Source organism: Phyllostomus discolor, chromosome 8 (assembly GCF_004126475.2).
Source record: "Phyllostomus discolor isolate MPI-MPIP mPhyDis1 chromosome 8, mPhyDis1.pri.v3, whole genome shotgun sequence".
Taxonomy (NCBI): Eukaryota; Metazoa; Chordata; class Mammalia; order Chiroptera; family Phyllostomidae; genus Phyllostomus; species Phyllostomus discolor.
In genome coordinates this window covers 102,197,306-102,222,941 of record NC_040910.2, presented here as the reverse complement: position 1 = coordinate 102,222,941, position 25,636 = coordinate 102,197,306, and the positions used below count along the sequence as shown (strand labels likewise).

Genomic DNA, 25,636 nt, shown 5'->3' with positions numbered 1-25,636 from the left:
CACAGAATGCACCATATTCAAAGTAAGTTCACCCGAAAGCTCACACGGAACAGAACAGGCGTCCTGGTGCACGGGCGTCGTGCCGTCTCAACTCCCCACACTCGCGCCGTGAGGCCGGGACGGCGAGGCAGTGCGAGCCGAGGCTGGGTGTGGACGGCGGCCCGTCCGGCCCGGCGCTACCCACGGAGGACGTGCTGCCTTCAGTCCCGACAAGCCAGAAGTGACTACAGCACGGCGGCCTCGCAGCCGGCCCGATCCAGAGCCCGGCACACCCCGAAGGGCGAGGGCAAGTTACAGGCGCGAGACAAAACTTACCGACCATGTGTTTCCGCACGTGAGCCATGGTGTAGAATTTCTTCTCGCAGATCTCACAGGAGAATTTCTTCTCTGCATATCCGTGGACGATCTTGATGTGCTCGTGAAGGGACCAGAGTTTCTTGAATGATTTGTTACAGGAAACACACTGAGCGGGATAAATAAAAACAATCTTTACTCCTAAGGGCTCGCAGAAAGCCGTGCCTGCCTACCGGCAGGTGACACACTGCACTTTCGACCCGCGGCTCCAGGCCAGAGCCCCGACCAGCGCTTTTCTTCCACGGAGTCTGGGTCCCGGCACCAGTGTCTGCGTGTCGTGTTCCAGGAGGCACCTTTCAGAGACGCACCGGGAGGAGAACGGCAAGGGCAAGACGTAAGACAAGAAGAAACGGGAAGTCCCACTAATATCAGAGAACTGATTGATTGTATCAAGTTTGTGTTGTGCCTATAAAAAAGAACCTCCAAGTTTTTTTTAAATGTATGAATTACCTAAAGTGGCTGCCTCCTACTTGTGGGTCACTAACAGGTGTTTACCAGAAAATACAATGTAAGTTAAAATTAGCATAAATAAAAACAAGAGAGAGCAAAATACACGTTAAAGGTTATAGATCTGCAGAAGTATAGCAATGTCTGTGTACCTTAGAGAATGTATCTGGAGCCTTCGTTAACACCAATTATTGAGATCTTATTACAGTTTTCCAAATCTGGTTTGCTCTATTGAACATTTCCCACAGGCGGGGTTTAATGGAACCTCTCCACTGTCGGCGCCATTCTCCCCCTTCCCCTTCCCAGCCCAGCTCCAGATGTCTCGTCCGAGGGCCCAGAGCAGCGATTTCCAACCTGTGCGCCGCGAGAATTTTTAAAACGAGCTATACCTGACTGTCTGGTCAGGGACACTGGCCTCTTTTCCCGCAGACTGCCCAATTAAACAAATGACAGCAGCAATACAACAACAGCCATCGCATGTGAATGAATCACACTCGATGGTTATTTTTTTATAACGGCAAGAGATACATTTTTTTGGCGTGCCGTAGCATTTCAGTAACCAGTGTGTATGTGCCACGAGACGAAAGGGCTCAAAGTCGCTGCCCTGCAGGAAATGCACGCAACACGGCCTGGTTCCGTGTACTGTGAATCACTGACAGTCCAGACTATCGGGCATAAAGTGTACGAAAGTAAAATGCTCTGGTGGAAGCAAAACAATAGTAGAAAGTTCTAGGTGTCCACCAGACTCTGGGACACTTAGGGAACAAGTCGGTCTTCGCCATAAATAAATAAAGATCCTCTAACACCGCTGTTACTCCAGGCAACGAGGCCTCTGCGAAGAGTTAAAGCACAAGCCTCTGGCTGCACAGTGCTCGATAAAAGGACAGACAATCCCTATAAACCATTTGGTGGGGCATGGTTTTAATTTGTACTTGTTCCTAGGTCATCATGATTAGGATCCATAGCTAACAACAAAGCAGTGTCCCTAAGGGATGTAAAGAGAGCTCACTTAGCAGCATCCAAAAACCTAAACCCACGCTGAAACATATTACGGTGGGGAAGAGTAAGGAAAGTCACACAAAAAAAGATTAAATGCTTTCTTTTCTGTAAGTTAATGAATTTAAGTTTAAAAAACCCCCACCACTCCAGAAAGCTCTTCAAGAGAGCCACACAACACCCACTCTGGCCCCTAGGGTGCAGCACCGCACCACACTGCCCCTGGCCTGAGCTGCTGCAGCCGCCTCCTCACCCTGCAAGGCCGTGGCAGCCCCTGGAAGGGATGGGCGAGGTGACTCAGCCTCCTCCTGGTTGCCCCGCGTCGGGGAGACCAGACCACCACTGACGAGTCCAACAACAGTGAGTGTTTAGCAATGTACTCTTTAAAGTAAAGCAATGAACTCAGTGGTTGGTTAAAAGCAAGAGGAGATGTGAAAAATAAGAGGCACTCAATTGCACCTTTTAAAGGAAATTTGGCTTAAATATGGTACAAAAGATGTCTATTTCACATATTTTACGGAGACATTAATAGACTTACCTTTCATAAGCATTCACCAACATGCATTCCATATGTGCAAACCAATACGGCTCCACATAATGTAATCCACTCAACACAATGTAATCAGCACACCTCTCACCCTATCACAGTACAGTCCTCTGAAGGCACCGGCCTGGTTTGCACACCATGTTTTGTTACCTTAACAATATGGCACAGTAGCATTACGTAACCTCACTGCCAGGTGGGCAACACTGTCAACCCGCCTGGCCTCTGTTTAAAGTCTGCACACTCCCGCGGGCTCAGCCTCTTGACAAATTTAGTGTTGGCGTCTCTCCACTGGTAAGAGCACACTCACTGCTGGAGATCTTCCAGTTCCTCCATCCGAGTCATTATGGGTTTGGTCCCCATCGGCTGCACTAGGACCTGGCATCCCTTTAAGCCTAGGGAGGGACCGCTCTACTCCTGAACTTTGCTCAGTGTTTCCCACCTTGACAGAGAAGGTGCCAGAATGGACACAACACGTGCCCTACAACTGCGACTCAGTGCGCGGTCGGCGCTGACTCTACCTCCTGGGCGAGCACCCACCACAGATCCCCCTTCCAGTGTGCCTGGGTTCCCACTAGTCCAGCATCAGTTACGTTTAATGCTTTTGAAATGAAATGTTACGCTTGGGTTTTGAAAAGACCAACGCGGGAGTTTTTAAAGAGAGAAACTGGTGAAATCTGTCCCTTCAGCCTCTATTGCATTTTATTCTCTTGGGCAAAAATACCAGGTGAGTCTGAACAGCCAGGTTCTATTCTGGAAAGCGTGCCCTCTCGGTGATGAAACCTACCTGAATGTTTTTTTCACAGTCTGTTTGCTGGTGAAGGGACAGCTCACTCTCCAGGACAAACTTCTTGCCACACTTATCGCAAATCTGCATGCGCCTGTGAGTAACGTTCATGTGCTTTTCCAGGTACCAGCGAGTATTAAACACCCTGGGGCACTTCTCACAGGTCAGAGTCTCTTTCTCTTCACACTTAGCTTTCTGGACTGGCGCTTTGGGCTCCTTTGCAGCCCGCTTCTTACGCTTAGGTGGCTCTACGCTCTTCCTACGGCCTCTCGTAGCTCGGGGAGCGGGGGAAGCGGCGGCTGCGGCTACAGAGGCCGCCCTCCGCGTCCTCCTCTGGGCGACGCTGACCTTCGCCGCCGCCTTCTCCTTTTTCTTCTGCCTCTCGTTCTCGCCGTAGTCGCTGCTGTCGTCTGTGGGCTCTTCCTCACTCTCTTCCTCTTCCTCCTCACTGCTTGTCTTAAGAGCAGGAGTCTCTTTGGACTGGGAAGAGACACCCTTTTCCCCTTTAGACACATTTAATGTTTGATTATTAAGGTTTACCTCCACTATGATCTGCTCCCTTTTGTAAGAGACTTCCTCCTCCTCCTCTTCGGTGTCATCAGAGTTCTCCCGGTCTTCTTTAACGGCGTGCGCGTCAGACACGGCCCTTGTCTCCCTGAAATAGGGCTGTTCCTCGGTGTCGTGCAGGTGCGGTTTGCTCATCTTGGCGTCCACTAAGGCAGAGTAAGGACTTCCCGACTCCCTCTTGTACACTTTGGTGGACAGGTCGAGTTCCTGGCTGGCACCATGATAAAAGGCAGACGGCGCTTGACCACGACAGCCGTCTTCCTGTGCCATTCCTGCTGCATGCGCAGCGCAGTTCTCGGCCAGCTCCTGGCAGGGGCTGGCTGTGTGGCTCATTGGGAAGTGGCCCAATCTGTTAAGCAGTTCAGACTGTAGAGAAATGAAATAGCTTTAAAACAGGGCAATTATCAATACTCAAATCTTTTTCCATCCACAAAGAACCATCCGAACGACAAAAAAGGTACCCAGGGACCTGCGAGCAATCCTTCCAGTGCTGCAGCACCAAAGCGCAAGTGAAAAGGCTTGGTGTTACGGCGAGAGCAGAGCACTAGTGATTTTCCTTTTGAAGACAGCTGCGGGTGGCTTGGAGCATCTTATCTACAAAGGAAAGCAGAGAAGAAAAAAGGTCAGACACCACTACTTCCTTTGTACAGCATGCACGTATGCCATACAACAAACACACCTTAAAATGATTAAACTCTTTACACACACGATTCTTTACCTTGCTTACATGGTTCAGCGTGGGCCATTATTTTACTGAGTTACATGAATTCAACAAAATTTCTTTAACCTATATAACTGATCTTTATCTTAAAATGTGAGTTAACAAATAACTGAATAAACACACAAACAAGCAGGCCCTACAGTTCATCGTCTCCACTGGGCGCTAGGTTCCCAGGGGCCCTCGGTGCCGCCAGGTCCCTTCACTCCCCGTTACTGCTGGGACTCCGGTCACGTGGCCCGAAGTGGTTTCAAACCTGTGTGGTCCAGGCCCCTTCAACACACACGTTGTTAGAATTAGATTCTAAGTCAATTCTAAGACAGCAGGAGTCACTATCCCTTCACTCAGATATCCTCAGAGCCTAGCACAGCACCTAGCACTTAGTAGGTGTTCGGTATATATTTGATAACTAAATGCACAGCTCCTGTTGCAGAGCATTCATTATCCTAGATGCTAGGGGGCATACTGATATGCCAAAATATACGGTCCCTGTCTGCAAGGAGTTTACATCTTATCACACGTGTCTCGCATGGAGCACACCGGGGCAGCGAGCTGGCCGGCTTTGTCCGCAGTCGGACACCACCGCCCACCCTAGGGAGAGCCCAGCGAGCACAGGTGGCAGCGGGGCAGGCACTGCGGGCCAGCAAAACAAAAGTTAACCAACACAGCTGTTGGAGACAGAAAATGCCCTGGTTTTAAGTAATTTTAATCTAGATATAGATATTACTGCAGACACTATGGTTTTCAGATTTATCGGAGTAATTTCAAAGCGGCCAAGCATGTTCGCATTTGTTCCACGCAGAGCTCACTAGATCCACTGAGTAACTGGGTGACTTTTCACATGTCGGTTGCACAGAAATCTAAATTCTAAGAAACAGTAACCATCAAGTTGATACGGTTCCAAGAAAAATAAAACCATCAATAAAAAAAAAAAAAAAGATCAGAAAGGCACACCATTTGCCCTGTGACACACCGCACAGGGCTGCTCGGCCCACTCCCTAACCTCTGAGCCGCGTGAGTGGCGCCACGAACACGCAGCTGCCTGGCGGCAGGCAGGCGGGCGGGGGGGGGCAGAGCAGCGTTGGCTGAGGGCCCGCTCCCCCGAGTGCACTGCCGAGGGGCTGGCCCCCTGCTGCTGCGGCTCGGTGACCACCACACAGCTCAGCGGTGGGTTTTTAAATTATTCTTCTCTTTCACTCTCCTTTCTCCTTGTGGATTTATTCTCTAATACATTATTTTACTCTCATTTTAGTGCTATTTCAGAAAGGAGTGGTGATAAATGCTACCATGTTTTATTTGCTATCTGAATAGATATGGTTATACATTTTTGTATTTATTAATGACAAAACTATGCCCCTGAGAGCCTAATTGTCTAAAATCACATATCTATTCAACGACAAAAGCAATGTTTGACCCCAGGCATGCCTGACCCCAAAGCTTGTGGTCTATCTCTGCTATGACAGATGACACCCCCCAAAATAATTTAAAATCAGTTATTCCTGTAACGACATATCTTCTTGCAACAAACAGTTCCATACCTCATATTTTAAGTAGGAAAATCCTAGTAGCTTTATTTTGCATGTGCCAAAACTTCTGACCCATGGAAATAATGTAAACTACTACAAGTACTGTTATTAAAACTTACTCACATTAATTACTTCAAATTAACCAAGGGAGGAGAGACAGTAAAATTCAACTAACCAGCAAAAGCTATTAACGGGAAATAAATGAAATTAAAGGAGACAAAGAAAAGTAGATGAAGAGACATTCTCTGTGGCAGTCATTCATGCGCTCTTCCCAGATACTTCTGGGCACGTGGGAAACCCGCACCTTCTGCCCCCTGCCCCTGCCCCTGCGGTTGGGCAGGGCCCTCTGACCACCTCTGGCCAGCGCACCGTGAGTAGATGTGACGCACAGAGGGCCAGGGCATCTTCTCACCACGGGAGACCCTCTGCCACACGGACCAGCGGTCTTTGAGGGGACGACTGGTGTTGTTGCTAGCGACCTGGGTCTCTGAGTGACCGAAGTGACTTACAGGACATGTTCAGAGGGTGGTGGATTTGTTAAATAAAGTTACTTTTATACAGAGTGTGTTTTAAAAGCCATTGAGCCCTGGCTGGTGTGGCTCAGTGGATTGAGCAGCAGCCTGCGAACCAAAGGGCTGCTGGTTCAATTCCCAGTTGGGACACATGCCTGGGTTGCAGACCAGATCCCATCAGGGGAGGGGTGGTGGTGTGAGAGGCAACCACACATTGATGTTTCTCTCCCTCTCTTTCTCCCTCCCTTCCCTTCTATCTAAAAATAAATAAGTAAAATCTTAAAAAAATAACCCAGAAACTGGCCCTGGCCAGGTAGCTCAGCTGGTCTGAGTGTTGTCCATACACGCCAAGGTTGCAGGTTCGACCCCCAGTCAGGACACAGACAAGAAACAACCACAAGAATGCACGAGTAAGTAGAACAACAAATCAGTGCTTCCCTCTCTCTTTCCCTTCCTCTCTATCTCTAAAACCAATCAATAAATTCTTTTTACAACTCAGAAAATAAGACAACTTTTTCTTTTAAAAATCAGAATGACAATGTTTCATTCTACTTTAAATGACGCACACATCTGAGTGCGTGCATTCTGTACGAGCCTGTGAGCGACATCTCGCCACTGTTCCAGTCGGGGAAGCTCACAGAAGCACCAACCCGCCACTGTCACAGCGGGAGACGGAGTCTGCCTGTTCATCTGAAAACACACTTGGGCTCTCTGCCCACACTGCACTTTCTTCATTTGACTCTGGCACCTTTCCCTTTGAGTTCTGGTGCTAATCTTTCTTTTCTTTCCAGAAAACTCAAAATATCTCCTAGGGGCAAAATTAAGTAATCTTTACAAAACCAAAAAACACATTAGGGAAATTAGAACCTTCCATGTTCCATTATCCAACTCTTAATGTGTACCCTCAGTTCTAACGTACTTATTATAGTATAAATCATCTTAACTTAGTTTTTCAGCAGACTCTCTAGGTGAATATAGTGAGTTCTAAGAACCTGAAAGTTAGTGGGGGAAGAAAGGGAGGGAGAGAAACATCAATGTTGCTTCTCACACCCCAAACCCGCCCCCAGCTGGGGACCAGGCCACAACCCAGCCATGTGCCCTGACTGGGGATCAAACTGGTGACCTTTGGTTTTGCAGGATGACTCTCAACCGAGTCACATCAGTCAGGGCAACCCCACTGATATTTAAAGCTGTTTAAAGTAATCTTTTATGATATTAAAATAACACAAGTTCATCTGTGTTTAGAGATCATTTTCTACTGTTTCACAAAATAAATCCCAAGATACAGTGGGTCTGTCCTTAACATCTTGCTACAATAAATGTATACGACTTAGGAAAAAACGTGGCATGCTGGCATACAAGACGGAGCCAGCAAAGGTTTTTAAAGAAGCAACCAGTCCTGGCGTTAAAAATACAATTTTTAAAAAATCAGAAAATATGAATGCATGTTATAGAAAGTAAAGTGCTGAGCATGCCATTTTCAATGCCGTTTTCTCCCCAGGTGGACAACAAAACTACAGAATAAGTTTACAGAGTCTTCAAGAATGTTTATTTAAATTTGGTTTAAGAATGAAAACAATTCTGTTCCCTGCAAAATTTTAATAGCTAATTTTTGACAAATTCAACAGGTTTTCCCCCTGTTAGAGTATGGTCCTATGCACCCTCCTTATATTTGGGGTGAGTCTTTTCCAGCTGAAAGGGCGACCTTGAAAGGCACACCCATGAGGCCTGTGCTTACTCTTCCTCCTTCAGAGCCCCTTCCAGCGACCTGTGTCCAGGGCTCACTCTACCCAGCCCCTGCCAGCTCCTGGTCCTGGGGAACGAAGACTCGTTAAAGCACAGGACTATCTGTGAAGATCAGGCCCAGACTATCTGTGAAGGTCAGGCCCAAAGTAAAACTACCAAAAAACTGGGGGAAACAAGGAGGACAGATAAATGCATACTGGCAGAGTTCTTTTTAAAAACGTAACAGCCACCAGGAAGAGTGGACAAGATGACGTTCGGGCCTGTCCTCGTAATGGCCTGGCACTTGGTTCAGAGCTCTGCTGCTTTTGCAGAAGGCTACTCACTTCTTCCTCATCGGGAAAGGACGTTAGTGACTTTTGCCAAATACCAACTAATCTTAAAGTCTTTGGGCAGTCAAATAATTATTTAATACCTACTGTATGTTTAATATGAGTGAAAAAAAATGCAGATCTAAAACTTTAGAGGAGGGATAAATCACATCCAGTTGAGCAAATTGGGAAGAGTTTTACAAAGAAGAGCACATTTCAGAAAAGCTTAAAAGGCATGCAAGCTGGGACTGGTAGCAACGAAAGCCAGTCTTCAGGGTAGAAAAAGTCGTTTCTAGTGACAGAAGATCGCAGTGGGGTATATTCCTGAACAAAAGACAGTTTCAGTTGTTCGGCTGTGCTAGAATACAGGGCGCCGGGAAGGGAGAGACGGCACAAAGGTGAGTTTCTGCCGGACTGTGGCCGACCTTGAAGGCCGAGGTGAAGCTGGCATGAAAGGCGAGGCACAGCCATCAAAGGTTTTCAGAGAAAGTCTAGTATAATCAGACTTGTGCTTTAGCAGTCAGATTATATGGTGGCAGGCGACTGAAGGCCTATGTTTAAGTATATCTTTGAAATATACATATATGTAAATAAAACAAATATACAACTAAGCAAGATAGAGGAGATTTAAAATAAGGAAGTTTAAATAGAAAAAGACAAAAGTAGGAAAATAAGATATACCAGAAATTAAGATAAAACAAAATAAAAGCACAAATCATGTTATACTAAATCCCATATCAGTATTAACTAAGACAAAATTTAAAATATTTGAACTATACTTCAAATAACTTTTTAAAAATAGGCTCCTTATGAAGTAATTACTTAACTTCCTTACCTAGTAATTAAATTCAATTTAAAACTCACATCTACATTAAGAGCTTTATTTTTTTTCTTAGTACTTGCCTGAAATGAATGAAATCTCACCATGTCCTGTCTTTTCCTTCAAAATAATCTTGGAATAAGAGCCCTTTCGGCGCACTTACGGTGTACAGTGGGCATAGGACATGAACTCCTCACGACGCCGAACTGCTACGTAATCTTAACAAGTGTAGCAATCATTTAGACGCCCTGATCTTGTTCTTTTATATAAAATAAGCCGTAATATTATGGCAAGACAAAGTGTAACCAAACAGGCTTGATCCTGAGGTAAATAACTAGCGCTCAGTTTTAACTTCACTTTTGGTTCGAGCCACCCTCAAACTTTCCCATCTTCTACGCCCCCCACCCTCACCCCCGGTCTGCCACCCTGAGAACGGGGAGCCAAGAAAAACAAACTGCAGATCTGAAAAGCTGGGTAAATTCTACACTCTGATCTACAAAACGCATATGGTGGCAGTGATAATAATCTGCATTTACATGATGCTGTATAAGGCACAATTAGCATATGTTTGCTAAATATTTATTAAGTGCCTACTGTGTGCTGGGCACTGTAGGAGCCGCAGCCAACAAGGTGTGCAAAGGTCTGCCTGGGGAGACAGACGCGAGCGCCAGGAACCACGACACAGGTGTGCGATGAGGACAAGTACAGAAGACAGCGCGGCAGGACGGCGGGTGAGGAGCACGGACTCTGAAGCCGGCACGCTGCATTACAAATCTGGCTCTCACACCTAGCCGGGCGGCCTTGGGCACGTTACTTGACCTCTCTGCGCCTCACACATTCTGCATCTGTACAGTGGAGATAATAACAGCATCTCCCTCGTGGGACTGTTACTGGGATTAAACGAGTTATACATAAATGTTTACAAAGTACTTTGCAACCATAAGCACTCTTACAAGTGTTTCTTAGATACACACACTCACCTATACACGTAATGTACAGTGGCAGTGCGGAAAAGGGGACGAATGAATGTGTCAGAGAAAGTTTCGGAAACGAGATGCAGCTGGAGCAGCTCTGAGAGCAGCAGCAGCAGGGAGAGGCGGCAAGGGAGGCAGGCAAACTGCACACAAGAACCGCTGCGTGGAAAAGACGGGGACGAAACCACACGGGTTTTTGTTTCTCTCAGGTCAGCGTCGCCGCCTGCAGTGACTTGGACTGTCATTCCCTAGTGCCCAGCTGAGGCTCCCTTTACTCACTGTCTCACTGTCACTGCTGGTAGGTGGTAAAGCAAGGGCTGGAATTCTGGGTTTCTAATTCCCAGTTGCAGTTTACTGACTGTCTCCTATTGAGCTAAATGGTAAACAGCAATTATTTTAGAAGATGCACTTAGGCCTTGAACAAAAAAAATACCTACACAACACTAAATAAAAATATAAAATTCCAGGCCAGTATTTAAAGGCCTAAGTTTTATCCTCGGCTGGTGGAACCCGCCCTCTTAGACTGATTCCCACCGATACATCACAACTTTCAGTGAGGTCCACCTGCAGTTTCCGTTGCACAGCGACCACTCTGACACACTAGAGATTCAAGTTTAAGTTATATTTTAGTTCAATTTCTTGCAGCAAAATTGTTAAGTTTCCACTGGATGAAATCTAAATAAATTCAAACTTGGTGTGTAATGTGAAAGTTACAGATAGAAAACTTACAGTGAAAAAGGTTCTCTACCTTAGCATCAGCAGGATGCTGATCAACATCCTTCAGCCCCAAAGATGCTCCCAGCTCAACCTGGGACACGGCAGAAACGCTGCCCACACCAGCACGCGAAAGCCACCTTCACGACAGACGAACCTCCACTGACGCGCGACACGGGCCCTATGTCAGATGAACACCATACCGTGTTCTCAGGTGGCTGTGTTCTCTATCACCGAAAATGTAATTAATTTAATGCAACCTCATCTAATAAAATGTAATGTCAAAAATTATTTTTAAGCAGTCCACCTAACCCATTATCTGTAAGGAATGGGATTGAGAAATGCCCGTCACCTTCAGTTCCAGACAAAGCTTTCATAAAAATAAAATCTCACTGTCGTTTTTTTTAGACATGCATTTAAATGGCACTGCCATTGTGCTTCCTCAATAATATGCAAGAGAAGCTAGGAGGAGAGGACAAAGGAGAGGTTCTCCTCCCAGGTACTATTTAATTACCTTCAAGCATCAACAGCCTCACATTTCCATATAAGACAATAAAACCAATGTGCATTACTCATCACACAGTTGGCTTGAGCAACCTTAACTTTCACCAACAGCGCCCTAGGGCCAAAGAAGAAATCAAATACTAAGCAGGCTACCCTTGAGGACCTGACCATCACAATTCTGTCATCGACAGACAGGAGAGAATATAATTTCAAGAAAGGGGTTATTTTTAAAAGAAGGAAAGAGCCCTGGCTGGTGTGGCTCACTGGATTGAGTGCTGGCCTGCGAACTGAAAGGTCACTGGTTGGATTCCCAGTCAGGGCACAGGCCTGGGTTGCGGGCCAGGTCCCCAGTTGGAGGCAAGGGAGAGGCAAATAATCCATGTATCTCTTGCACGCTGATGTCTCTCTCCCTCTCTTTGTCACTTCCTTGCCCTCTCTCTAAAAGTGAATGAATAAACTTTTTTGAAAACATACAAAAAATAAAAGGTAAGAGTTTTATATTACTGTTGCCTTTTCCCTTAAAATCTGACCAAGTCCTGGCTACACAAATGCTCAAATAAAATGCAATGCCCTCAAAAACAACCAGAAGGTGCTATCCACAATAAAGACAATCCTGGGAGACCTCAGTCTACCCTGACCAAAGGTAGTTTCATGGAAAGCAATTATTTTAATGCATTAGTCCATTTTCTTTTTTAAAAAATATCTTATTTATTTACTTTAGACAGAGGGGAAGGGAGAAAGAAAGATAGGGAGAGAAACATCAATGTGTGGTTTCCTCTCACGTGCTGGGGACCTGGCCCACAACCCAGGCATGTGCCCTGACTGGGAATCGAACTGGCAACCCTTTGGTTCACAGGGACTCAATCCACTGAGCCACTCCAGCTGAGGCAGAGAAGATTTTCCTTAAAGGAGTTACAGATTATGGAAGGCAGAGCAGAGTTCTATATAATTTAAGAATTTGGTGCATACACTTCTCCATAGTGAACATGAGACAGTGAAGATGGGAGAAAGGAAAAGACTGGGAAGGGAGTTAGCTTAAACAATAACACAGGCTATAAACCACTAAAGACAGAATAACACTGAACTTTATCAATCAAAAACTTTTGTGTGTCAAAGGACACGATCCACAGAATGGGAAAAAGACATTTGCAAATCACAGTTGTGATAAGGGTCTATTATCCAGAATATACAAAGAACTCCTCCAGCTCAGCAATAAAAAGACAAAAGTGCAATTTTAAAACGGGCAAAGCATTTGAATAGGCATTTCTCCCCAAAAAGATATACAAATCACCAATATGCACAGGAGAAAAATGCTCAGTATCTCGTCATTAGAAAAGTGCAACTCCAGACCGCACTAAGATACTACTTCACACCCAGTGATGGCTATAATCAAACCCGGGAAAACGGCAAGTGCTGGCTTGGATGTGGAGAAACTGGAAGCCTCACGTATGACTGATGGGAACATAAACTGGTACGGCCACTTTCAAGAACAGTTTGGCAGTTCCTCAAAACGCTTAACAGATAGTTACCATATGACCCAGCGATTCCACTCCCAGGTATGTACTCAAGAGAACTGAAAACATACGTTCACACAAACACTTGTATATAAACGCTCGCCGCAGCACCACTCACAGTAACTAAGAGACGGAAACAGCCCAAACCCACACGAACTGACGGACGCACAGAGAGAAGACGGAGCCACACAGCGGAGCGTTAGTTGGCAGCCGTGAGAAGGAACGGAGCGCTGGTACGCGGTGCAGCACAGATGGACCATGAAAACGTTATGCTGAGTGGAAGAAGCCAGACACTAAAGGCCACACGTTGTATGATTCCATGTGTATGAAATGAGCAGAGTGCTCGAACCTGCGGAGACAGACTGAATCCGTATGGACGGGAGCTGGGTGCAGGGAGGGGCTGCTAACAGGCCCCCGAGTTCCTTCCGGGGTGATGAACATGTTTTGGAAACAGATGTCGGTGATGGATGCAGAGCCTTCTGAAAATACTAAAAGCCACTGAACTGAACACTTTAAAATGGAAAATCACATGGTAGATGAATTATAGCTCAATAAAAATAAACAAATAAAATGAAATAAACTATTCGGATACTAATCACCCAAAGGTGGTCGATACAATAAAATTGTCTAAAAATCATTTTTTATATAAATATGACATTACTGACCACTGACTAGGCCACAGACTCCATACCAACCGGGCTCTAGCAGCCGTGATGCCATGACACGGCGTGGAAAACAAGAGCTCCCCCGTGCTGAGGGCCGGGGGTCCAGACGGGCCCCACTTGGGGCTCCTCCGTGCTGCTGGGCAGGTGACTCTGCCTTCTGAGCCACCAGCTTGCCTGCCCTCCCGCACACTGAAGGGGTCCCCTTCCACCCCTGACACTTACTGCGTGTGCAGATGCCTTGTTTCTGTCCTCTGGCCTCATTTGTCTGGCCGCCTGTGGCCGCCCAGTCACTCCCACCCTTTCAATGTTAAGAACCGTCCTGTACACCCTTCTCCACTCCCCCACCCCCTCAGCCATGTTCCCATGGAGCACTGTTTTAAAGAACTGTAAGACTTTGCATTCAGGTCATACATTTTTATTTTTTACTAGCCAAATATAAAAAATAGCCTGTCGTAACTTTTTGGTTAGGCTGACCTGTTTTGCTGTAACTTCCATTCGACTTTTCAAACATGAATTTTAGCTCATGGATCTCAGGCTGGGGGAGCCCGGGTCCAAGGGGCTGTATTACCCACAGTCTTGAAATAAGTGTGACATTGGGTAGGATCAAGACCGCCACCTGCCCGAGCTACAGATAAGTTTTTCCAAAGAAAACACTGGCCCACCACACTTTCCCAGGGTGGAGAAATTTAACCACATTTAACATTGTTCCTCGGATGATTCCATTCAATCCTCCGCCTTCATCAGAAAACACTTAAGGAAATCTGCCAACTGCTTTGTAAAGAAACGCACACACAAAGCCTCTGGTACCTGGCATATCCACCACTACCCTTGCTTTTTCACTTTTTAGATTTTATTTATTTAAAGAGAGGGACAGGGAGGGAGAAAAACATCAATGTGCAAGAGATACATCAATCAGTTGCCTCTCACATGCACCCGCCGGGGACCTGGCCCACAACCCAGGCATGTGCCCTGGCTAGAAATCGAACCCAGGACCTTTCAGTTCACAGGCTGGCACTCAATCCACTGAGCCACACCAGCCAGGGCTACTTTTGCTTTTTTAACAGCCCCTTTTTAAAAAACAAACGTAAGCTGTAGGCTGAGTGAAGCAAATCCAGGCAACAATGCCAAGACTGTGTCGAAATTCAAGGCAGGAGCACCCAACTACCCTGCGGGTGCGAAAAGCACAGCGGACAGACGTGTCTTCAGGTGGGCGCCCGCAAACCACCCAATGGCTCCTCCGTCCCTGTTGAGAACAACAGCTGAGCACAGAAAAGAGGCTGATGACCGGGGTCTAGGCTGTCACCCTAACCACGCCGAGATACAGCCAATCAGCCTATGCAATGCACCTGGCGTTCAGGCTCGGGAGAGGCAGGACTCGGCCGAAACCGCCGCTGCGCAAACGCGGGGGCTTCTCTGCGAACGCCCAGGTGCCTTTTCTTCCTCCAGAGAGAGAAACAGATTTTTAGTTGTCTTCTGATTATACAGGTGAAGTCTGTAGGTCGAAGGGATGCTAAGAGTCTCCTGTCCAACTCCTGCATGCTCCTCTTTGTCCACTAGCTTTGACCGTCCCCTATGTGCAACGTACCAAGGGGTCTAACGTAAGGGAAGGGCTTACGTACACCTTCAAATATTTCCTGTGTTGGCTCTAACCTTCACAAGCCTAAAATCTGTTTGGGGGGCAAGAAGTACACACACACACACACACACACACACACACAATTCAGAACTGTCAAATAAAACAAAAGGTATTTTTTTAAAGTGCCATATAATTACTTAAAAAGACAAGAAGGACGTAGAGCGGATGGGCTGTGGGAGGCCCGGCGCAGAGCATGGCCGGAGCTGGCCCCCGGGGGCAGGGGGCCTGGAAGGCAGGGGGAAAGGCCTTGTGAGTGAGGCTGCCATGGTGAAGGAGCACAGCACCGCATTCAAGGGGTGGTGAGGACGACGCAGGCCTCGTCACAGGACATTTACGGAGGATCAGTAGGTGACGAAGGTACAAACGTAAAGAGCAGGGACGGAGAACAGAGGCATCTGACTGGAGAGCTGAGAAATACAGGCGTCACTGAAGGTGGCCCAGAGAGCCAGGAATGGGGAAGTCAACAGATTTACTCACCACAGGTGAATGATAAAGAAAGCGAAGGCTCAAAGACGACCTGGACAATTTAAATTCCCATTCCTACAGCTAATAGTAAAACACAGGTGGGAGAGAGGAGAAGACACAATTTTTTACTACTGTTAAAACAATCGGCCTTGTATTCAGAGATAGTATCTACTTCTTCCATCTTTGCAGTGTCTAGATAACTTTTTCGCTAAATATTGTTAAGTTCCTTTACAGTGGCAACCACTGCCAAAAAAATAAATCCAGACCATCTTCACGACGAGACCACACACTTGACCCTTCCTAACTCACCTCCCTCCTCGTCCCTCCACGAACCCTGCACGCCAGCCGCTGGCCGCTCGGTGCTCCCTGAGCGCGCCCCACGCCTGTCTCCACTGGTCATCAGTGGTGCTGCCCCTCGGCCCTTGGCCCCGTCCCTAAAAACGGAATCTCGCCATCTCTCCGCATTCACTTCGACAGCCACTTACTCTTTCAGAAACTCCCCAGCCCCTAGCACTTTCCTCTCTACTGCTCCTGCCTCTGCATTACCTCATTCCGTTCTATTTTTGTGTGAAAATTGTTTATGGGCCCCCATTCCCGTGGTCAATGACTGCTCTGCAAGGGGGCCCACGACCATACTTCGGACAGTAAGATGTAAGTGGAAGTCAGCTGGGAAGGCTTCCGAGAAAGATTTCCAAACTCTTAAAAAGCGTAAGGAAGCAGTAATTGTCACCCTCTGCTGGATGTCATCTTGCCTGGACATGACACCTGGAGCCGTGTACCCGTCCTGCATCCGTGGCCAAAGGACCAAGCAGACACGCCCAAGGTGGCAGAGCGGGAAGGTGGGGAGAACGTGGTCCTGGCGATGTGGCTACACCACAGACTGAGTCCGTCCTAGACTGAGGCGCCTTGTTACTTACAAAGGTAAATTTTTCTTATTTTCAAATTATTGTGAATTGGATCTTCTGTCGTTGTCCCACGGCACCCTAATTCACACAGTTACCTCACATGTGAGATGCAAATCAGGCATCTAAGTTGAGATGTCAAATAGTCAATTGGTTATAGAAAGACTTTAAATTTGGGGGTTGGGAAGACAGGATAAGTAGAGAAAAGAAAGCTCTCGGGTACCCTAAGGGCAGGGGAGAAAGCCAAGAAAAAAGAGGGAAGATAAAATGGAAACACTAAACTGCAGTGCTAAGAGATTAAAAAAAAAAAAAAAAAAAAAACAAGAAAGAACTACTCAATTGTATCAAATGCTGCTAAAACGCTAAGGCAGAAAAGTAGTCACTGGATTTACTGACTGAATCATCATTCCACAACACGAAGGCCCCTTCTCCTTCTACAAGACTCCTCCTGCCCGGAAAAACAGCAGTCTTGAGTGAGCGGGATGGTTCAAGGCTCAGACCCGGGCTGAGCACTGGAGCCCTCACTCACTAGCTGTGAGGCCCACTCAACCTGCAGGCCGCAGTGTGACGAGGAGGGAATGGCAGCTGAGGAACAGAAACTGGAATAGGACTCAAAACAGAGAAAAGGCCCGAGTATGAATTTTTTAAAAAGATTTTATGTATTCATCTTTGGTGGGGGGAAGGAGGGAGGAAGGGGGAGAAAAACATCAATGTGCAAGAGAAACATCAATCAGCTGCCCCTCGCATGCACCTGGCCCAGGGACCTGGCCCATGACCTAGGTACGTCCCCTGACTGGGAATTGAACTGGAAACCCTTCGATTTGTGGGACAAGGCCCAAACCACTGAGCCACACCATTCAGGGCTGATTTTTACAGATGGGAGAGACTTGAATATGTACAAACGCTGATGGGAAGGAACACTTCTCATCATAAAAGAACTCCATTACAAGGAAGCATTTTTGGAATTACAGCAGGTTAGTCATTAAGCTTTAAAAAACTGTATACAGAAGAAAAGGTATGATAAAGCCACAATATTAAGCTCTGTATCATTTCAGAACATATCAACCAAAAGAAAAAAGATACATTTCAAAAAGTAGTAGTAGTAAATGAAAAGTGCCTAATTTTCTGTCGGTTACACCATAAAGATGATCCCCATATTAAAAACACAAACTCACAGTGGATGGAGCGCAGGCTGGGAACCAAAGTGTCCCAGGTTCGATTCCCAGCCAGGGTACATGCCTGGGTTGCAGGCCATAACCCCCAGCAACCGCACATTGATGTTTCTCTCTCTCTCTCTATCTCTCTCCCTTCCCTCTCTAAAAATAAATAAATAAAATCTTAAGAAAAAAATAGTAAATTGAAAAATAAAATTAAAAAAAATTATAAAAAATAAAAATAAAAAAACCACACAAACTCAGAGTACTACCCCACAAAGGCCCACATACTCCACAAGTCAAGGGTGCCCGTGACACAGCTACCCCAAACCACTCGGAACAGCCTCCTAAAGCACTTTCAAGCCGTCAGCACGTCCTCAGATCTGAAGCACTTTTCCCCCTTTGGTCTTGCTGAAGAAACAGGCTGTCTGGAGACAGAGCTTTCTGTTGTATAAACGTGTGTACAGCAACCACCTGAGAAAATATTAAAACATTTTTATGTTCACTTCAGGAAATTCTAAAATTTAAAACCACTCCAAATTAAAATATAACCACTTCAAAGAAAAAGGGATAATTTCAAAGTCAAGACCAAAACAGCTTTTGATACCAACCACGGCACGTTGCAGAAGCAGTAACCTAGTTTCACTTTGAATATTGTGTTTGCTGCCCTCAAGGGATCTGCAACCTTTGGGCGAGATTTTTTCATTAAGCGCCAGATAACAGGTAAAGCGAGGGCAGGGCGCGGCGAATCAATACCTCTTCGTGCTCCAGTGCGTCTGAACTCCTCGGCTTCGGGGGAGAAAGGCTTGGACCTTAGGGACACACACACAAATGCACGTACCCTATCGGCAAGCACCTGCTAATTACTGCCACCTAACACTAAAAGCCTAACTCAAGGCTGAACTAAAGACCATGCGGCAACTGAACAATCTGGGAGGGGAAAAAAACAAACAAACCCTCGGCATCACACACAATCATTCTCGGCCGTTTGCTCCCTGGCACAACAATTTTCAAGAATATAACCTGAACAGGGGACATGGACAGAAGATGTTCGAATATACCAGTTTCTTCCACGTAGAATTATTAACTGCCTTCTCCCCAAATACGGATCTCTGCACTGAATGGAGGATGGCAGTGCTCCTTTCAGTAACACAACACTCCTAAGCAACCACATTTCTGAACGGACAACCTGTTTCAACACACCATCTTCCCATAAACTCCAGAGAAGTTACTTTTCGGACAACCTATTTCAACACACTATCTTCCCATAAACTCCAGAGAAGTTACTTTTAGGGTATAAAATAAATTAACTAGCAACAATACACACTTCAGATATTTGTATTTTCTCTGCACTGGAATGTCCAAAAAATGAGCCTATAAAGAGAAAAGGCACTGAGCCCGAGAGGAAGTGAACAGACTCCTGGCTTGCAGACAGAGGAGCAGATGGAGAAAACGTTTCTGTGGGGAGATGAGTTTTTTCAATGCTTAAAACAATTTTTTTACTGAAGTTAGTGGGGTGACATTCGTTAATAAACTATGTAGGTTTCAGGCGTAAGATTCTATAATATATCATCTGCATGTTGTATTGTGTGTTCACCACCCAAAGTCAAGTCTCCTTCTGGCACCATCTATTCCCCCCCACGCTCTTCTACCTCCCCCCACCCACCTTTCCCTCTGGTAATCACCATCCTGTTGTCTGCGTCTTTGAGTTTGTTTTTTGTGTAATCCCCGCACCCTTCTCACCCAGCTCCCCCTCCCCTCTCCCCTCTAACAGCTGTCAGTCTGTTTTCTGTATCGATGAGCCTGTTTCTATTTTGTGTATTTTTTTTATTTTTTTAATATATTTTATTGATTATGCTATTACAGTTGTCCCATTTCCTCCTTCACTGCCCTCCACCCTGTACCCCCTCTCCCACCCACGTTCCCCCCCTTTAGTTCATGTCCATGTGTCACACTTGTGAGTTCTTTAGCTTCTGCATTTCCTGTACTATTCTTCCCCTCCCCCTATCTATTTTCAACCTACACTCTATGCTACTTATTCTCTATACCTTTTTCCCCTCTTTCCTCCTCCCACCCCACTGTTGCTAGCCCTCCATGTGCTCTCCATTTCTATGGTTCTGTTCCTGTTCTAGTTGTTTGCTTAGTTTCTTTTGGTTTTGCTTTAGGTGTGGTTGTTAATAATTGTGAGTTTGCTGTCCTTTTACTATACATGTCTTTTCTTTATCTTCTTTTCTTAGATAAGTCCCTTTAGCATTTCATAAAATAAGGGCTTGGTGATGATGAACTCCTTTAATTTGACCTTATCTGAGAAGCACTTTATCTTCCCTTCCATTCTAAATGAGAGCTTTGCTGGATAGAGCAATCTGGGATAGAGGTCCTTGTCTTTCATGACTTGGAATATTTCTTTCCAGCCCCTTCTTGCCTGTAAGGTCTCTTTGGAGAAATCAGCTGACAGTCTGATGGGAACTCCTTTGTAGGTTACTGTCCCCTTACCTCTTGCGGCTTCTAGGATTCTCTCCTTTGTTTTTACCTTGGCTAATGTAATTATGATGTGCCTTGGTGTGTTTCTTCTTGGGTCCAAATTCTTTGGGGCTCTCTGAGCTTCTTGGATTTCTTGGAAGACTGTTCCCTTTGCCAGATTGGGGAAGTTCTCCTTTATTATTTGTTCAAATAACTTTTCCACTTGTTGCTCCTCCCCTTCTGGTACCCCTATGATTCGGATGTTGGAACGTTTAAAGGTGTCCTCGATGGTCTTAAGCTTTTCCTCGATTTTTTGAATTCTTATTTCATCATGCTTTCCTGCTTGGTTGATTCTATCTTCCTTCTGGTCCACTGTATTGTTTTGAGACTCAGATTCCTTCCTTTCACTATTGGCTCTCCTCCGAGTATCTTCCTGCATCTCTTTTATGGTAACCTGCATCCTTTCATCTAAATTGTGCCCAAAGTCAACCAATTCCACGAGCTTTCTGATCACCAGTGTTTTGAACTGCGCATCTGATAGATTGGCTATTTCTTGGTCGCTCAAAAGGATGAGTCCTGGGGGGCTGATCTGTTCTGCTGGAAACATGTCTTATGTCTTTCCTTGTCTCTCCTATTATTATTATTATTTTTTTTTCCCTTTTCCGGTCTGGCGGCTCTTGTTACAGTGGGGGGCGGAGCCTTAGGTGTTCACCGGGGCTGGGCGCCCCAGTCGCTAGATTGTGACGTTATATGTGGGGGCGGGAGCGGGGACGAGAGGGAACGATGGCGGCAGTTCCGTTCTCCTGGGCTCAGACACTTCCTTGCTTGGGATCATGGGCCTCGAGCTCTGCCCTGGTCCACAATCGCCGCCCCACTGTGTCCCCCAGCCGCAGTTTGCGTACTCAGGGATCACCACTGTGTTCTTGCACCCCAGATGGCTGTCGCGCCGATTTTGTGCCAAATTTCCCCTGACCTCCGTGCGCCGCCGACCCGCGCCAGCCCCGCGCCCTCCCGGCTCGTCGTCCCCTACCAGTCTGGATGTACGGGTCTACTTCAACTTCTTGGCTGCCCGACTTCCATTCAGATAAATCCTCTGACAGTTCTGAGTGAAATTATGCCTGTAAATTATTGTTGTTCTATTCTTGGTTGTGCGAGGAGGTACGGTGCGTCCACCTATTCCTCCATCTTGCCGGAAGTCTCCCTATTTTGTCCATTCGATCCCACGCATCAGTCAATCACAGGCTGCCTGCCTTTCTCTGACCGGCCCGCTTCGACCAGCACACCACCACCCAGGCCCACCCACGCTGTCACTAAAACCAGTATCTCCTTCTTCTTTATGGCCGAGCAGCACTTCACTGAAATGTACCACAACTTTTTTGTCCACTCATTTACTGATGGGTCCCTCTGGCAGCCTCCAAATCTTGGCTTTTATAGATAACTCTGCAATGTACATAGGGATGCATATATTCTTTCATATCAGTGTTATGGGTTTCTGCAGATGTAGTCCCAGAAATGGAATCTCTGGGTCAGAAAGCAGATCCATTTTTAATTTTTTGAGGAAACTCCACACTGTTTTCCACAGCGGCCGCACCAGTCTGCATTCCCACTGGCAGAGCACTAGGGTTCCCTTTTCTCCCCATCCTCACCAGCACTAGCTGTTTGATTTATTGATGATGGCCATTCTGACAAGTGTGGGGAGGTATCTCATTGTGGTTTTAATTTGTATCTCCCCCATGATTAGTGACATTGAGCATCTTTTCATAAGTCTATTGGTCATCTGTATGTCCTCTTTGGAGAAGTGTCTGTTCAGGTCCTTTGCCCATTTTTAAATTGGATTATTTGGTTTTTTTGGTGTTGAGTTGTATAAGTTCTTTACAAATTTTGGATATTAACCGCTTTTCAGATATACCATTGCCAAATATATTCTCCCATTCTGTGGGCTGTCTTTTCATTTTGGTGATGGTCTCCTTTGCTGCACAAAAACTTTTTAGTTTGATGTAGTCCCATTTGTTTATTTTTCTTTTGCTTCCCTTGCCTGAGGAGATATATTAGAAAAAATATTGCTATGAGAAATGTCCAAGATTTTACTGCCGATGTTTTCTTCCAGGGTTTTTGTGGTTTCAAGCCTTACATTTAAGTCTTTGATCCACTTTGAGTTTATTCTTGTGTGTGGTCTAAGAAGGTGGTCTAATTTTATCTTTTTTGTTATGTATTTGTCCAACTTGCCCAACGCCATTTATTGAACAGGCTATCTTTACCCCATTGTATGTTCTTGCCTCCTTTGTCAAATATTAATTGCCATAAAGGGGTGGGTTTATTTCTGGGGTCTCTGTCCTGTTCCATTAATCTATGTTTTTATGCCAGTACCATGCTGTCCTGATTACTTTTGCCTTGTAATTATAGCTTGGTATCAGGTAGCATGATTCCTCCAACTTTGTTCTTCTTTCTCAAGATTGCTGTGGCTATTTAGGGTCTCCTGTGATTCCACATAAATTTGGAATGTTTGTTCTAGTTCTGTGAAATACATCTTTGGTATCTTGACAGGAATTGCAATGAACCTATAGATTGCTTTGGATAGTATGGACATTTTAATGATATTAATTATTCCTATCTATAAACATAGTATATGCTCCCACTTATTTTCATCTTCAATTTCTTTACTCAATGTCTTATAATTTTCCAAGTGCAGATCTTTTACATCCTTGGTTAAATTTATTTGAAGGTATTTTTTATGCAGTTGTAAATGGGACTGTTTTCTTAGTTTCCCTTTCTGACAGATCGTTAGTAGTGTATAAAAATGCAACTGATTTCTGGATATTTATTTTGTATCCTGCTACTCTACTGAATTCATTTATGAGTTCTAGTTTTTTTTTGTGGAATCTTTTTTTAAAAGATTTTATTTATTTTTAGAGAGAGGAGAAGGGAAGGAGAGAGGGAGAGAAACATCAATGTGTGGTTGCCTCACACACACCCCCTACTGAGGACCTGGTCTGCAACCCAGGCATGTGCCCTGACTGGGAATCGAACTGGTGATCCTTGGTTCACAGGCTGGCACTCAATCCACTGAGCCACACCAGCCAGGACTTGGTGGAATCTTTAGGGTTTGCAAATAATGACAGTTTTACTTCTCTTCCTTTCCAATTTGGAAGCTTTTTTTTTTTTTACAATGGTTTTCTTTTCTTTACGTTTGTGGTTTAATCTTTATTATATATTTTTCCATTACCACTGAGTCCCCTTATACTCCCTCCCCTCAGCTACAATGCCTTTCTTAATCTAAAGAAAACCACAGCTCTTTACAACAGGATGCTCTAAATAGATGTAATCAGTCAAAAACCTGAATATTAGTCCATTCACTTGTTTGTTTATTTTTGTTTTGTTTTATAAATGACTCTGGTCACGACAGAACCCAGTGAGCAGTTGAGAAAACCAAGGCAACGGGCCCAACCCGGGCTCCTCGTCAGCAGCCTGGGACCATGTGACTGAGTCTTACTCCCTTCATCTATTTATGGCGAAGAAAAGATTTAAATTAGTACTGTGGGTTTTTACTGTAATACCAGAACCAAAGAATTTTCATACTTTTTCTTCACCACTTTGGCAAAATCTAAGAAATGTGGCCAGGGAAACCAAAAATGGTTTGATCACAGAACCGCAGTTCAAGTAATCACTCCTTCCCTTCCCAGCTCCTCCCTGGGGGTGGGGGGCACTCACCTAAGAATCACAAAGTTCCTATCAAATAAGTATTGGTCTCTTTCATCAAGGGAGGAAACTAAGGCCCACTGGTTGAAAAGCAAGTTACAAGAACCGTGGGAGACCAAAAGCTAGTGGAGTATGTAACTGCAATTCTCTTTTCTCCCTTAAAATCAAATCCAACCAGAAGTCAGGCAACTTTGCATGGGCAGGGCAGTGCAGGTGAGGGTTTACAGTAAGGAGGTTATCTAGGTTTTCTAATGTGCTCACAACTAACATGGATCATTTCTGTAGTAAACAAAACCACTAATCCTAAACTTAAAAAATAAATGAATCTATCAAACCCATTCAGATTCATTGGACAAGATCATTTGGATGCAAGGGTGAATAAAAGGAAGTTTTTAAAAAGCACAAATATAATGTAACTAAGCATGAAAAACACAAAATCTACACCCAACCTTAAAATATCATTAGACCTTTAGTAACAGTCAACAAATTTATGGAGCACCTATTATATGCGAAGTGCCACAGACATAACTGTGAACAGGACAGATAAAACCTGTGGCCTCAGGGACTTACAGTACTGCCAATTCGTTTTTAAATAGGGTGCCCACATGTCCTCCTTTGGGCAAAGTCATGGTTTTTACCCATTTTCCCCGGAGTAACTAGCAATGTCCCTCCCACACATCCTCCAGGCCAGACAACAAATTAGATACAGGGTCCGGCACAAATAACGCCCCCACTTTTTATTACAAAATCATAAGCGTGCAATTCTGTAACACAACAATACCACACTCAAGCACAGCATATAACATTTTAGGTGAAATGCTCAAACTGCTGTCTGCCCCATGGGAGGCACTCATGTTCCCCACGCCCCCCACACTTGGTGGCATTCAGGCCTCACTCTGGCCGGACCCTGCAGCTGCCGCCTGTGTGAGAACCCGCTGTCCCTGCCGTCCCTCCCGGGCTGCATGTGTGCAGAGCACCTGTCATTGCGAGGCTTCATCTTTTTAAACCCGTTTTACTCATTTTTAACACACATGAAGTTTTCTTAAATTATAAAAAACAACTTATTTTAGACATCCATCTCATTTTGACATATATTGGTTATACCGTGAAATAGAACATTTCCTTTCATCAAGAGGAAATCAAAATCTGATTTTATCACATTAAAATGTACACAAATAAATCAAATGAATAGAAGAATAAAATCTTTAAAGATTGTACGCTTGTTGAGAGCACACGATTCTTTTAAAAAACTACACCTCAACGTTCTGGCCTCTGTCTAGCTCAGCACTGACAACACACCGGGGTTTCTAGATGTCCCCACTAAGGGGACACAGGGGCCGGGAGTGTGCAAGGCGGGTCTGGAACTGGCTGTCACACTAGGGAGCAAGGGCGCCAGCAAAGACGACCAGGGTTGAGTCAAAAAAGGCTCAGGAGCCAGACTGATGAGCCCTAATGGACAAAGATAGGGCAACTGCATATGCACAGGGTTGGCACCAGCCGTGGGTTAAAACCCATCACACGTGCTTACACCCGCCGGTCACTTTCCAGGATGCTGAAAGAACCAACTCATTCTCTGGAAAACTAGTTAAGTGAAGGGCAAGAATCAAGCATTTAGTCTGCCATCCCA

The 25,636-nt window shown here is 45.5% G+C and overlaps 1 protein-coding gene across 1 annotated transcript in view; it reads right to left on the bottom strand.

The window, feature by feature from the left end:
- ZNF652 (zinc finger protein 652) overlaps window positions 1-25,636 on the bottom strand; it is a 56,638-nt gene that overhangs the window by 12,389 nt on the left and 18,613 nt on the right. The window contains 2 exon segments of the mRNA XM_028521903.2: window positions 316-463; window positions 3,129-4,289. Of these exon segments, the coding sequence (XP_028377704.1) occupies window positions 316-463; window positions 3,129-4,028 (1,048 nt within the window). The 5' untranslated portion in view covers window positions 4,029-4,289.